The sequence below is a fragment of the Balaenoptera acutorostrata genome, chromosome X (genome assembly GCF_949987535.1).
Source record: "Balaenoptera acutorostrata chromosome X, mBalAcu1.1, whole genome shotgun sequence".
In the NCBI taxonomy this organism is placed as follows: domain Eukaryota; kingdom Metazoa; phylum Chordata; class Mammalia; order Artiodactyla; family Balaenopteridae; genus Balaenoptera; species Balaenoptera acutorostrata.
The window spans coordinates 104,273,412-104,287,816 of NC_080085.1; the positions used below are offsets into that span (position 1 = coordinate 104,273,412).

Here is a 14,405-nt window from a genome sequence, read left to right on the forward strand (position 1 = left end):
CTGTTGGTGGGAATGTAAGTTGGTGCAGCCACTATGGAAAACAGTATGGAGGTTCCTCAGAAAACTAAAAATAAAGCTACGATATGGTCCAGCAATCCCACTCCTGGCATATACCTGGACAAAACTATAATTCAAAAAGATACATGCACCCCTATGTTCACAGCAGCACTATTCACAATAGCCAAGACATGGAAACAGCCTAAATGTCCACCGATAGATGAATGGATAAAGAAGATGTGGTACATATATACAATGGAATACTAGTCAGCCATAAAAAAGGACAAAATAATGCCATTTGCAGCAACATGATGCAACTAGAGATTATCATACTAAGTGAAATAAGTCAAAGACAAATACCACATGATATCACTCATATGTGGAATCTAAAATATGACACAAATGAACCTATCTACAAAACAGAAACAGACTCACGGACATGTAGAACAGACTTGTGGTTGCCAAGGGGGAGGGAGGAGGGAGAGGGATGGACTGAGAGTTTGAGGTTAGTAGATGCAAACTATTATATTTAAAATGGATAGGGGCTTCCCTGGTGGCGCAGTGGTTGAGAATCTGCCTGCTAATGCAGGGGACACGGGTTCGAGCCCTGGTCTGGGAAGATCCCACATGCCACGGAGCAGCTGGGCCCGTGAGCCACAGCTACTGAGCCTGCGCGTCTGGAGCCTGTGCCCCGCAACGGGAGGGGCCGCGATAGTGAAAGGCCCGCGCACCGCGATGAAGAGCGGTCCCCGCACCGCGATGAAGAGTGGCCCCCACTTGCCGTAACCAGAGAAAGCCCTCGCACGAACCGAAGACCCAACACAGCCAAAAATAAATAAATAAATAAATAAAGTAGCTATAAAATTAAAAAAAAAAAATGGATAAACAACAAGGTCCTACTGTATAGCACAGGGAACTATACCCAATCTCTTGGGATAAACCATAATGGAAAAGAATATTTAAAAACAATGTATATACGTGTATAACTGAGCCACTTTGCTGTACAGCAGAAATTAGCACAACATTGTAAATCAACTATACTTCAATGAAAAGAAATTTTAAAAAAAACAAATCAAGTCCACAAATATTTATTGAGCTCCTACTATATGCCAGCCACTAGTCTACACACAGGGGATACAGCAGCGAAGGAAATAAACAAAATCTCTGTTCTCATATAACTCACAGTCACGTTGGAGGAGATAACCAAAAAAGTGAGTAAATGATACTGCGATGGAGAAAAATAAATTTGAGAAGGAAGGAAGGAGAGTTGGGGGAGGGTGTTTTGAGATTTGAAAGCAGTGAGGTAATGATCCATGAGGCTATCTGGGGAAGAACAGTCCAGCAAAAGGAATCATAAGTACGGAGGAATTGGAATATGCCTGATCGTTCAAGGGCCAGCGAGGTGGCCACTGTGGCTGGAGCACAGTGACCAGGGAAGGAAGTGGGAATGAGGTCCTAAAGTCTTAAAGGTAAAGGCAGGGTGGGGCGGTGCAAACCCTGCAGGGCCTTTAGGCCGCTGTAAGAACTTTGGGCTTTTATTCTGAGTGAGATGGAGAGCATCTTTGGATACTTAACATGGTTTCCAGCTCTTTGATACCATGTATTGGGCTCTGTGATTTTTCTGTACAAATCACTACTCATATCTCTGAGTACTTCCCTAGGAAAAATTTCTAGAAGATAAATTCTTGGGTCACAGGGTACAAATACTTTGAGGCTCTTGTTGCATATTGCCAAGACTGCTTTCTAGAAAGTCTGCATCCACTTACAATGTAATTTATTTTTTTGATCTTTAAAATCAGTTTTTTTAATTGGAGTATATTTGCTTTACACTGCTGTGTTAGTTCCTGCTGTACAGCAAAGTGAATCAGTCATACGTATACATATATCCCCTCCTTTTTGGATTTCCTTCCCATTTAGGTCACCACAGAGCATCGAGTAGAGTTCCCTGTGCTAAACAGTAGGTTCTCATTAGTTATCTATTTTATTACAATATAATCTAATTCAACAAATATTTATTGATCACCTACTACATGGCAGACATGAAATACACTGGTGAACAAGATGACTCTTTCATCCTAGCAATTTCACTCTGGCCAGCATTGTGTCAGAGTGCTTGCCAACACCAAGTTCTTAAAAAGCTTCAAACAACAAAAGGTAGAAAAGAATGCTCCAATAATTTGAATGATGAAAAATATGTTGCTATTACGTTCCTTTGGATTTATTTGATTGTGAGTGAGGTTGAATTCCTTCCCACACCTTTTCCAGCTAATCAGCCAATTGTCCTATTTTTCTTTAAGAGTTCTTTAAAACCTTTGAAAATAATTTAAAGGAGGCAAGAAGTTTGGAAACATTAAAAGACTTAACATATATCTTGGGAAATAAGTAGTCCTCAGGTCAAATACATAGGCTTTAGACACTGATTTGAAGAAAAGAATATATATAATGCAACTCTCATGTTCTGGAGAGGGCTTTTTAGTCAGGAGCACCTGGCTTATTTCCAGAGAACTTGAGAATTGCCACTCTGGACGAGACCTTCCCACGGAGTGCTGTGACATGAGCTGGAATGGTAGGAGGCTTGCCTTCAACAATCTCAACATCCCAGTGTTTACCTAATAGCCCGCTTTATTGAACATCAAATCTGCTTTGAAAGCATTTATATTTTCAAGCTGTATCACTTCTTGAGGTTTTCAATGGCACAAATTTTCTAACCTCTGTATGAAGCAGGACTTTAATCCATTAACCCTCCGAGGGTGTACCCTGCTACAGAAGTATAGCAGGAAGGACACTGGACCATGATAAGTGAAAATTTTTAAACCCCCTAGCCCTCCATAAAAACATTTCCCCCCGCTTTTTATTGAGATTAAGTGACATATAACATTGTGTAAGTTTAAGGTGTATGACATATTGATTTGTTACATTCATATTGTTATAGATTGCCACTGTAGTGTTAGCTAAAACCTCTGTCACCTCACATAATTATCATTTCTTCTAGTGGTGGGAACAATTAAGATCTAGTCTCTTAGCACGTTTAACGTTTATAATATGATTTTGTTGTCTACGATCACTGTACTGCATATTAGATCTCCAGGACTTATTTATCTACTAGTTGCAAATATGTGTCCTTAAACATCTCTCCTATTCCCCCACCCCCAGCCCCTGGTAACCATCATTCCACAATCTGTTTTTTTAAGTTTAGTTTTGTTTTGTTTTGTTATTTTTTTTTTTTTTCAGATTCCACATATCAGTGATATCACACAGTATTTGTCTTTCTCTGTCTGACATTTTCCCCACTTTTAATAGCGGTTACCTTTGAGGAGAGAGAACCAGGGGTGAGAAGAGGGGATTTAATTTACCTTTTGTATCTTTCCATAGTTTGAATTTTATAACCTTAAACAAATATGACTTTTAAAACTGTCCAACATGGTTTATCTGGGTGGGAGCTAATGGCTTGTTCTTATTTTTTACTTTGTATCTCTGTTTGTCAGGAATAAAACCCCTGAAGAATCATTTATTATTTTAAAAATTTCCATAGTTTTGTAAAACAAAATCTGTGTGTGTGTGTCTCATATGTCTGCAGGCATATAGACCAAACTGCTAATGTGTGGGCCGGATTTAAAGATTGTCTGGGGAGCTGGGAGGGGGAGAAACGAGTTTCATTTTTTACTTTATACACTTACATACTGTTTAGATTTGTTGTAGTGAACATGTATTATAATACATTCTACATTTTTTCAGAGAAGAAATAATAAACCATTTTCCCCCCTGAGGCTACAAGGGACATGTGCTCATTCTGGAAAATGTAGACTAATATGAAGAAGAAGCTAACAATCACAACAGTTAACATTTGAGCATGTTTCCTTTCGGGCTTCCTTTTATGCATTTTTTTTTTACATAGTTGAGTTCATGCTGTGTATAGTTTTGTATCCTGTTTTTCTCTCTCAAGATTAAAACACAAGCATTTTCCTGTGTCATGATAATATTTGGATGGCTGCATCATACACCATTTTATGGTTTTGTCACAATCCAAGTGGATTAGTCAGCTATTTCTCAAAGTTGAACATTTAGGTTGTTTTCAGTATTTCCATATTACAAATGATTCTTTGATGAGCATCTTAGTAATGAAATCTTCATTTGCATTTCTAAATGTTTCCTTGGGATAGATTCCTAGTGGTGGAATTACTGAACCAAAGAGTAGATTTCCAGAAGTGGGATCAGTGGATTGAAAATATTTTTATGGATAACAAAAGGTTATACCAATTTCTACTCCCCCCAACAGTGTACAAGAGTCTAGCGCACAGCTCTCTGGCCAGCATTGTATATCACCCCAACCTTTTTGTGTGTGTGTGTCTTTTATCCTTTCTATAGGAAAGTGGTAGGTGACAGTGTCATCTCCATTTTTCTTTGCTATTGAGACTGAACATTTTTCATATGCTTATTCACCATTGGTATCCCTTCTTCCGAGAACTCCCTATTTCGATTTTTGCCCATTCATTGACTAGACTCTTAGGTTTTTCTTGTCAGTCGAAATGAGCTCTTAAAAGATATTAACATTTTGTCATATTTGCTGCAAATGTAAATATTTTTCACAAGTTTTTTGGTTTTTTAAATGTCTTGGCCGTACACAGTTTTTTTTTTAAAGATAATTAGGTTCTAACTACAGCCGAGTGCCCCCAGGTTCAGCCTGTTTCCCCTTGATTAAATTGAAGAGGTTTGACGAAAGATCTGGAAAGGCCATTTCAGCTAATCCTAAATTTAGATCTGTGAATAAAAGTGTGTGGGCCCGATTTAAAGATTGTTCAGTTCATATGCACTTTTTAAACGATTTAAGAAGATGGGGTGGGGGCAGGGATGGAAGCAGTTTGTGCCAGAAATTTTTCAAATTCTGAGGTAAGAAGCCAATTCTCTCCAGTCTCCTGCCTGTTGGGAGGGGGAGTAAATTTTGTGCAAGAACTCTTGATGGAAAAGTACTGCTCTGGGCTGCAGATGTGTACATGGCTTGGTTTTAATTATTCTTTCCCCCTTCTCTCTATCCTTGCTTCCGCTCCCCTCCCCCTGCCACCATAAAGAGGGCGGCCAGATTAGGACTCTGAAGGGTATAGACTCTGCTTCCTCCGTAAGGCCGCTCCTATGCAGCTGGTTAGCACATCAAAGGCCGGATGAAATACCGAGGAAACGAAGGGACCAAACCTAGGATCCTTCCAAATTCCCACCTTCCTCTGGGCTCCAGCACAGGGCTATTTTGACTGCCAAGGATAGCTCGACCGACTTCAAATAGAAGAACGCTGCCAAACAAAGAAACTTTGGTCACTATTCTGAGAAAGACAAACAAAAACAAACAAACAAACAAAAAAACGCAACAGAATGTTGCTTGCTGATGCAAGAGCAAATCAGTGATTGCAATGAGATTGAGCAAATCAGTGACTGCAAAAGGATTTAGTGTTCCAAAAACGAACCCAAAGCAAATCGGACGATCCGATCTGTTTCCCCAGATATTGGGAGAGCTGTCAGATGAGGCCTGTGCACTGACTTTAGCTATCCCGGGGGTGTCTGCCCCACAGCATCTGGTCGGGGGAGGATTGGAGAAAGGTTGTCAAGGGCAGCGAATGGGGATTCCCAAGGTGAAAATGGGTAGTCTGGGTCTCTAGGGTGGGAAAGGAGCTCAAGGAGTGAGTTTCCCATCTCCTAAGAGAGCCTCGTGGTCCCGAGGGTTGGCCGGGGAAAGATGAGTCTTCGGATTGGAAGGCGGGGAGAAGCTTAAAGCAGGGGAAATGGAGTCGGAGTGTCTGGCTCGCATCAGGTGGCGGACGGGGCCTCACACAGAACCTGGCAAGGCCGAGCGGGTCGCTGTGCGACGAGCAACTGGGGGTGCGGAGGAGGGCAGCGTGCTGCGTCGCGGTTAGCTAGAGGATGGCGTGGGGATGGCGTGAGGCTGGGGCCAGGCCTCGCAGGTATTGCTGAGGGGTGTGTTCCGCAATCTCGGCGGCGGGGTAGGCAGGATCCGGCTGGGGGAGGGGAGCCACCATCCCGAGGTAAGGTGGGGATCCTGAGCTAGGCGGGCCCCGACTGAGCAGCGCCGGGAGCTTCGGAGGCCGCGGGGAGGTGGGGCTGAGAGGCTCCGCCCATCCGGCCCTGCCACCGCCTGGCTCCGCCTCCTCCGCTGGCTAGTCCTTGTCCGCCGGGCCTCGCGCGCCACTAGCTCGCGGAGAGGGAGGAGAAAGCCAGTTCCGGAGCCCTCCCTATCCCGGCCCAACCTTTGCTCTAGCGATCATGGCTGCCGAGGATGTGGCGGCGACCGGCGCCGACCCAAGCGAGCTAGAGGGCGGCGGGCTGCTGCACGAGATTTTCACGTCGCCGCTCAACCTGCTGCTGCTCGGCCTCTGCATCTTCCTGCTTTACAAGATCGTGCGCGGGGACCAGCCGACGGCCAGCGACAGCGACGACGACGAGCCGCCCCCGCTGCCCCGCCTTAAGCGGCGCGACTTCACCCCTGCCGAACTGCGGCGCTTCGACGGCGTCCAGGACCCGCGTATACTCATGGCCATCAACGGCAAGGTGTTCGACGTGACCAAAGGCCGCAAGTTCTACGGGCCTGGTACGGCGGCCGGCCGGGGGCCCCAAAGACAAAAGAAGGAGCCCCGGCACGGGGCTGGGTCCCGGAGAGGCGAGGGGGAGCGGGGCGCCCCGGGGAGGTGGGGGCGGAATGGCGGCAAGCCGGGGAGGGCGGGGCAGGGCGGCTCCCCGGGCGGGCAGGGGCAAGAGGCGTCCTAGAAGGGCTGCGGGCCAGTGGGGAACGCCGAATTCCCGGTCCGCGCCGCCAGCCCCGGCGTGGGCTGGAGGAAGACGGCTGAAGCGCTTAAGCCGGGGGCGGGTGGGTGAGATCGCGAGGCTGGAAGGCGGGGGCTGGGGGTGGTGGCACAGCAGAGCGCAGTGTTGGGGGGTTTCGAAGGTATCGGGTTTGAGGGTTCCTGGAAGGAGGGGATGGTGTCTGGCTGGAGAAAGGAAATGAGGGTGTCTCGAGGGAAACCTGATGGGGGGGAGGGCGGGAGGAGGTAGGGAGGTCCAGCCTTGGAGGGGACGCGAAGGCCGATGACGCCAGGAGTAGCCATGGTGGAATGTGAGGTTCTGGGAGAAGGGAATCGGAGATGGGATTAGCAGCAGGTAGGAGCATTGTGCGTGGCGGTGAGTTATGTGTGTGTGCGTATTCAGTGTATGCGGCATGTCAGTCGTGTGTGTGTGCGTGAGCGCGCGTGCGCTAGGAATGTGGCATGTGTCAGGTATGTGTGTGGCATGTGTTTGGTATGTGTGTGCGCGCGTGCTGTGTGTGGCAGACGGGGAAAGCTGGGAGGTGAACAAGGGAGGCTCCATGGGGGAAGGGAGCTGGATGAGGAAGGCTGAATGTAGCGGACGACAGGAATGTGGCAAGACGAGAAGGTAACACAGTATTATACTCCGTAGCAGGAGAGAAAGGACTAGAAGCCAAAAAAAAAAAAATTAAAATGGAGGGAGGGAGAAGTGGGAGGATCCGGAGAAACAAGAGGGGTAGGGCTATGATGGCCGCTGGGTGTGGGGATTTCAGGAAAAGCCAACCAGGGGGAAATGAGGGGTGGGTGACTGCTGAGCTGTTGGAGGGGGACAGGCTTGACGGGGCCTTGGAGATGAGGCTTTTCCAAGCTTGGTTGCGGATCAGAATCACCTGATGCGTTTGAGGTACAATACAGATTCCTGGCCTAATATCCATAACCGCGGGAGGGGGGGAAGATCGAGGAATCTGCATTTTAACACACCCACCCCCAGGCAAATTCGACAAGAATCCAGGTTTGGAAAGTTCTGCTTTATAGAATGTTTGGATCAGAGGAGGAAGAAGAGATTTTAGCTCCTCCAATATGGATGCTTCTAAAAATAAGGGGGCTCAGGGAGTATGGCCACTGCTCTGGAGACGAGGAAGAGGATAGCAGGCAGTGACCTGCCTTCATCCCGGCTCCTGGTTTGTTTTACTCTCCCAGTCCAGCTCATCAAAATCAGATGTGCTAAGGTTCTTAAGGAACTCTCCCACTTAGCAGTTTTTCCTCGTGGAGGATTTTAGAAGACCTACTTTCTGTAGGCATGTAATGGTCAAGATAATTTGAAAACCACACCTACATTATTTGTCACTTACAGTGGCACACCTAAAGGCATTATCAATAAGCATAATCATGTCAATATCTGTTCTTACTGAGCTACACCATAAAGCAATTGAAACGTGTGCCTGGAGCATCATCACATGATTGTAGTTTGCAAAGTCATTGAGAGGAATGTAGGCCTGTGTACGGAGCCCGAAACTGGGAGTCAGGCAACCTGGGTTCTCCGCCTGGTTGGATCACTGACCAGCTGTGTGACCTGGAGCAAAGCATTGTTCTCTCTGGGCCTTAGTTGTCCCTCTTTAAAATGATAAGGATGGCCCATTGTGAGAACTCTCAGTCTCTACCTGCACTATTGTCCAGTGAGGCCATGAATATGTGACAACATCATTTGGAAATTATACTTGATGTTATAAAGGATTCCTAAAAATTATTCATTATTTTTAATGATATTATTGTATGCATGGCACTTTTGTGGGTGCTGGGAATATAGCAGTGAACAAAACAGGCACAAATCTGCTCCTGGAGCTTACATTCTAGTGACTGTACATTCTGGTGAATAATATATATAACTCCAAAGACTTTCAGTGCTCCCCTCAGATTGTTTAAGTATTCTGTGACCATAATTTCTGAAATGGTGAGGTCCAAACCCGTACACTTGGCCTATTTACCTTCTCTAGTGGAAACGGTAGTATGTAATGATGATTAAAAATAACCATTTTTCATTGGACTCGTATGTGCATTTAAAAGTTGATCATAAATTTCGTCTAATTTGTAAAAATAAAAGAATCCTGGTGGATTGAGGTTTCAGGTGGCCATATCGTAATGAAACTTGATCTGTTCTCATACTTGGCATGGTGGTTACCTACAAACTTTTTCATGTCAGACTTGCTACTCAGTCCACCTTTGGGGAAACAACACATTGTTTAAAGTACACTGGCTTCTCTTCATTTACTTGTGCAATATTTAAATACGCCTAAAAATCCACTGTAAGTACCTACAGAATGATTCACTGCTCTCTTAGACAAAAATTTAGTATCATATATAATAGCATAATATTATGTATAATAGCATTCAGATATCTTACAGAATTTTCACAGTCTTCAAGCCCACCCAAAACAGGGTGACAGACCTGAGCCCCGTGCCATCTCTTCTTTGTTGACACTGAAGATTATGTAACCTGTGGATAGATTTCTGAACCACTGATATTCATAAAATGATTTCTCCTGCAGATACCACATGTTAATGTTTAACACAGTCTAGTCTTGCAACCAAAGATGTCTATAAGACGCTTTTGACTCATTAAATCGTATCAGAGTATGTTTATAAGAAGATGTTTTCATTTACACTTTAGTGTTTCTTATCTTCAGAATCCATAACTTTCACTGATGCAGCCCAAGTGCCTAGAACAGAGCCAGGCTCCAGGTTCAATGTCCAGAAGTCGAATTCTGACCCACGAACTCACTATTATCTTGGATCATTCCCTACTAACACCTTCCCCCCCAGGAGATAATCATTTATGGCTTTTTTATTAGCTGTTTGAAAATCACAAGAAATGAATGCTAATGTATAGCATTTTGATTTAGTTTTAGTTGTTTAAAAGTTTAATGACAACAGGTCTTTGAGTATCCACTAGGTAATGATCAAAGGATCAACATCACTTATGGTTTCCAAATGGAATTTGATACTCAAAAAGCAGGCTCTCCATGTTAATGGGTAAGGAAGCCATTTTCTGTGTGTGAACCACAGAGAAATTGACTGCCTAATAAATAATCGACTTTGGTTTTGTTTTGTTTTGTTTTTAAAGAGGGGCCATACGGGGTCTTTGCCGGAAGAGATGCATCCAGGGGCCTTGCCACGTTTTGCCTGGATAAGGAAGCACTGAAGGACGAGTACGATGACCTTTCTGACCTCACTCCTGCCCAGCAGGAGACCCTGAATGACTGGGACTCTCAGTTCACTTGTAAGCGGTTGTTTTTTTTTTTTTTTTAATTGTGCCTGGATCAAATTTCTACCAGTAATGGGATTCACGGCAGTACAATAGTTATTACTAAGCAGGCTGCAACTGGGAAGCGTTTTGATAGGCTCCTGAATCTTGGACGGATCAAGTTCATGGCTTGAAGTAATTGCAGCAGTGCTGAGTCACTTGCCGTGATTGCATACCAATTTCTAGCTAGTTCTCTGTGGAAACCTGGGTTTCTGTTTTTTAAATTTTTGAGAGGTTTGCATAGATTTCACAATAGGATTTGGTGCTTGGTGTGCAGGGGAAAGGAGAGTGGCCATCTTGGCTACAGAAAGAGGGATTTTCATAAGCCCTCACTTGTAGAACTTGCCGTTTAAAAGCAGCCCACATTTCTGTTAAAGAATGAGAGACTTGTATTCTACAAAACAGCTTCTCTTTGAATCTAATTGAGCCTAACTATAGGCCTCATCTACAAATGATGCTTATAATCTGCCCAGCAACAATGGTGTCTGCGTTTTTAAGAAGAAAGCAAAAAGGAGACACTTGTTTCCTGGCTTATGGTATGGGCTGAGGTCTCTAGGGGGGGAGTAAGGACGGGGGTTAAGTTCATATTTTGAGAATTGGGGAACTGGCTTTTGTCCAACCCAAGTGTTTGATGATCACTTTAGCAATATTTCACTGCTAAGAATTTGAATAATAATCTTTCCCAGCTTTGAAACAGTATATAAAGACAGTGACCATTTCCTTGAGGGGGATTTTTCATTGTAAATGTCATTTTCTATTTGCCATTCTCTATAATCTGTTAAATATTATTGGCTTTTTTGGCTAAATCCAACCATTTTCTTTGAAAACAATGCTGACTTCAGAGAGTTCTGGATTAATAATTAGCCAGGTATGGCTCTACCTTTAGAATTTGGATCCCAAGCAGACTAATAGCTTTCAAGTCCAGAGGCAAGTCTTTTTACTCTGAAAACATAATTCAGCTATCTAAGAGTCCCTCATTTTTTGCATCTTCAGGATGCCTTTGTAACAATAGATTCTTCTATATGAAACCAATGAGTCGTAATTCATAACTTACAAAGCTCTATTTTCTAGGGCTTGCCTTCATCAGTGGGGTAAAAAGTGTGGTTCCCCCAACCCCTTAAACTAAAGCTAGCCCCAAATACTGTTGTGACACTTCAGCTACACTCAGAGCTGGCGTGGATTCCCCTTAAGGCAGGTTTCTGAGGCGCCACCCGGCTTTTATTTGTCTTGCACAGTCCCAAGCACCCTAGGGACCTTTATAAAATGTTCAAATAGGGAAGTTACAATTGTTCCTGACGATTATTTCATACCAAAGTAGCTCCGGTTGCCTGGTTAAACAGATTGGTTACTCTTCTAATTCCTACCGATACTCAGAAAGAGGAGTTCTTTTGGCCTCTGACTTTGAGATGATTAACCCTACGTTAGCTTGGCCCTAATAATACAGGCAATATGGTGGTTGTCTGCTGACTCCGCCCCTTCTCAGGTCCCTTACGTTCTGGTTGCCCTCTTAAATCTATTGTCTCCAACATCTCCAGTGCTCTCTGGCCTCGCTGTTACCACTTCCCTTTAACCACGTATAGCTGTTGCCCCGTGTTGGGGGAGAATTCCGTCTCCTGCTCTCCCCTTCACCCACTAGACTATTATCACTCCTTCCCTTCACTGTCAGACAACCACCTAGTAATCCGTGGTTGTCCCTAACCATTGCTCCATCCCTCCTTGCTCCCTGCAGTATGGTTTCTACCCCCCACCCCCCGATTCCATTGAACCTTCTTTCTCAAACGTTTCCAGGGACCTGCTTCTTGCCAATACTGATTTCACTTCTCCAGTCCCTGTTGTCAGTCTCCAGTCACGTGCCCCTCCAGAGTGGCTCCGTCTCCGGAGTCCCCATTTCGGTCCACGGAATCTCCAGTTTTCACCTCATTAACTCACGTTTCCAGCTTCCTTTACGTGTCTCATGTCCTTCCCTTCGCATCCCCACGGACACCCCCTCCTCCTGGCTCTTGTTCCTCCGCATGTGGATCCACCTGCTGGCCTCCTGGTCACCCTGCTCCTGGGCTCTCCTAACCGTAACCTGCCCTCTGCCCGCTATACACAGTGAGACCGTTGTGGCCACGGCACTGTGCTTACCCTGTCATTCCTTTGTTGTAAACTCTCAAGGCCCTTTGCCACCTATGGGATAAGTCCGGACTCCTCAGGCTGGCTTTCCACATCTGTCTTAAGATTTCCCCACCCTGTTTGGCTAGCGCTACTCCCAGTCTACTCCTGCCAACTTGGTCTCTTTATTGCTCCCCCAGATACATTCGGTCACACCTGCATGCCTTTGTGTGTGGTATTGCATTTTCTGGAAACCCCTCCCTCCCCAAGTTCTTCTACACATTTTCCAAAGCATATCCTTCTCCCACAATGTGTTGTGCAACCCCTCCACCTAAGTCATAACAAGCCCTTGCTCTGCTAAACCTCCTATGCACAAACACAACTCATTCTGACATTACCTTGCACACTCGTTGTCAGGCATCGCTACCTGTTCTATATTTCTGTCTGCTGAACAAAACTCTAACTAACTCCCTGGGACTTGGCTGGGACTGTGGTATAAACCACCTTCAAGAAGCCCAACAAGCTACTGTGTCATCTGTAGGCCTCTCACAAGTGCTTTCAAATGAAATGTCATGATTTTTCTCGAAAGTGTGAGAGTGACCGTTGTGTCTTCCCCTCTCCTTCCAGTCAAGTATCATCACGTGGGCAAACTGCTGAAGGAGGGGGAGGAGCCCACCGTGTACTCAGATGAGGAGGAGCCGAAAGATGAGAGCGCTCGGAAAAATGATTAAAGCCTTCGGTGGAAGCATATCTATTTTTGTATTTTGCAGAATCATTTGTAACATTCCAGTCTGTCTTTAAAACATGGTGATTTCAATATTTAGAGAAGTTTTGAACTTGCTGTACATTTTTTTAATTAACATCACTAGTGACACTGATAAAGCTAACTTCTGTCTTAGAATGCATGATATGTTCGTGTGTCACAGATCCAGAAAGTGAACTGCAGTGCTGTAATACAAATGTTATTACTGTTTTTCTTCTATCTGTAGTCAGTACAGGCTGCATTTGAATTTGTTTTTCCTGAGAGACAGGTAAGACGTGGGTATTTCCCCCAAACAGGTAAAAATGTTAAACGTGCGAAGTCCTTCAAGCATCAAGGAACAAAGGATCAACTTTTAGTCATGATGTTCTCTGAAGACAGCAAATCCCTTATTTCTCAATTGACTTAACTGCATGATTTCTGTTTTATCTACCTCTAAAGCAAATCTGCAGTGTTCCACAGGCTTTGGTATTGATTAAAGAGAGGTGTCCAGTAACAAAATGAAATTTCAAAGCTGGGCTCAACTGCAAGAAATCTACTTTCTTTGTTTCCAGTCTGCACCATTGTCCTTGTCCGCCTTGGGACCCTCAGATGCCCTCATTAACATAGTAATCTACAGTGAGGATTAAAACAGGATGTGAACATTCAAAAGCAAGCTTTGGAAAGAATCAGCTGGCTTGCCTAAAAACCTGAAATACATGAATAAGATTGTACGACTATCTTCCCAATCCCCATGTTCATGGTTATTTTACGTGGTTGGATGTGAGAGAGGGGCATGCAGGACAGGAACAGGTGATTGCTCTCCTAAGAGCCTTCACACCCCTGAAGAATGAGGAAACCGTATACATCCCTAGCCAAGTGGTTTTTAAAGTGTATTCATAAAGTAACAGTTATTCTTCTGTTGTTACAAAACTATAGCCACTGCAAGAGTAGTAGTCAAGTGTCTTGGTCTTTGATATTGGTCTTTTGATTAACAATAAACTTAGCTTAAGTAGACTGTACAGTTGTATGAATTTGTAAAAGTATTATATGAACAATTAGGTTTCTTGTAGTTGAATAGTCATTGTATTTTCTTGTGAACTGTGTTTAATGGTTTTACCTCAAATCAGAAAACAAAATGAAGTGCTTTGGTCAGTTAATAAAATGGTTTTACCCAGTATAGTGTGGTGGGTTGCCCTGTTTTTTTAAACCTTAATCTGAGTAGCCAGCTTCAAGAGTTTCACTTTTGAGTGACTTTTTTGTATTCCAAAAGAGACAAGTAAAGGGGCAGAACTTTACAGAGGCCTCACACCACAAACCAAATACCAGCTTGTCCTGTTAAAAAAATAGTGAATTGAATTTACTTTTTGTGACTTGTCAACTTCTGCCTCTTTAAGTCAGAACTTAATAAACTCAAAGGCAGACTTCCACCTTGAGGTGTACAGCAAGGTCACTAAGGAGTAACTCTAGT

General features: G+C 44.3%; 1 protein-coding gene across 1 annotated transcript; it reads left to right on the plus strand.

Moving 5' to 3' along the window:
• The first annotated feature begins 6,168 nt into the window (after nucleotides 1–6,168).
• Nucleotides 6,169–14,114, plus strand: PGRMC1 (progesterone receptor membrane component 1). Its single transcript, XM_007178376.3, has 3 exons — nucleotides 6,169–6,589; nucleotides 9,922–10,077; nucleotides 12,823–14,114. Exons 1-3 carry the CDS (start codon nucleotides 6,265–6,267, stop codon nucleotides 12,924–12,926), a joined length of 585 nt encoding a protein of 194 aa, XP_007178438.1. The 5' UTR covers nucleotides 6,169–6,264; the 3' UTR covers nucleotides 12,927–14,114.
• Nucleotides 14,115–14,405: the final 291 nt, after the last annotated feature.

Bases quoted from the DNA above. Each gene is read 5' to 3' on its own strand.
- PGRMC1 (XM_007178376.3), top strand. From the start codon at position 6,265: ATGGCTGCCGAGGATGTGGCGGCGACCGGCGCCGACCCAAGCGAGCTA. The intron at 6,590-9,921 runs GTACGGCGGCCG...TTGTTTTTAAAG, and splicing joins CCGCAAGTTCTACGGGCCTG to AGGGGCCATACGGGGTCTTT. The intron at 10,078-12,822 runs GTAAGCGGTTGT...CTCTCCTTCCAG, and splicing joins CTGGGACTCTCAGTTCACTT to TCAAGTATCATCACGTGGGC.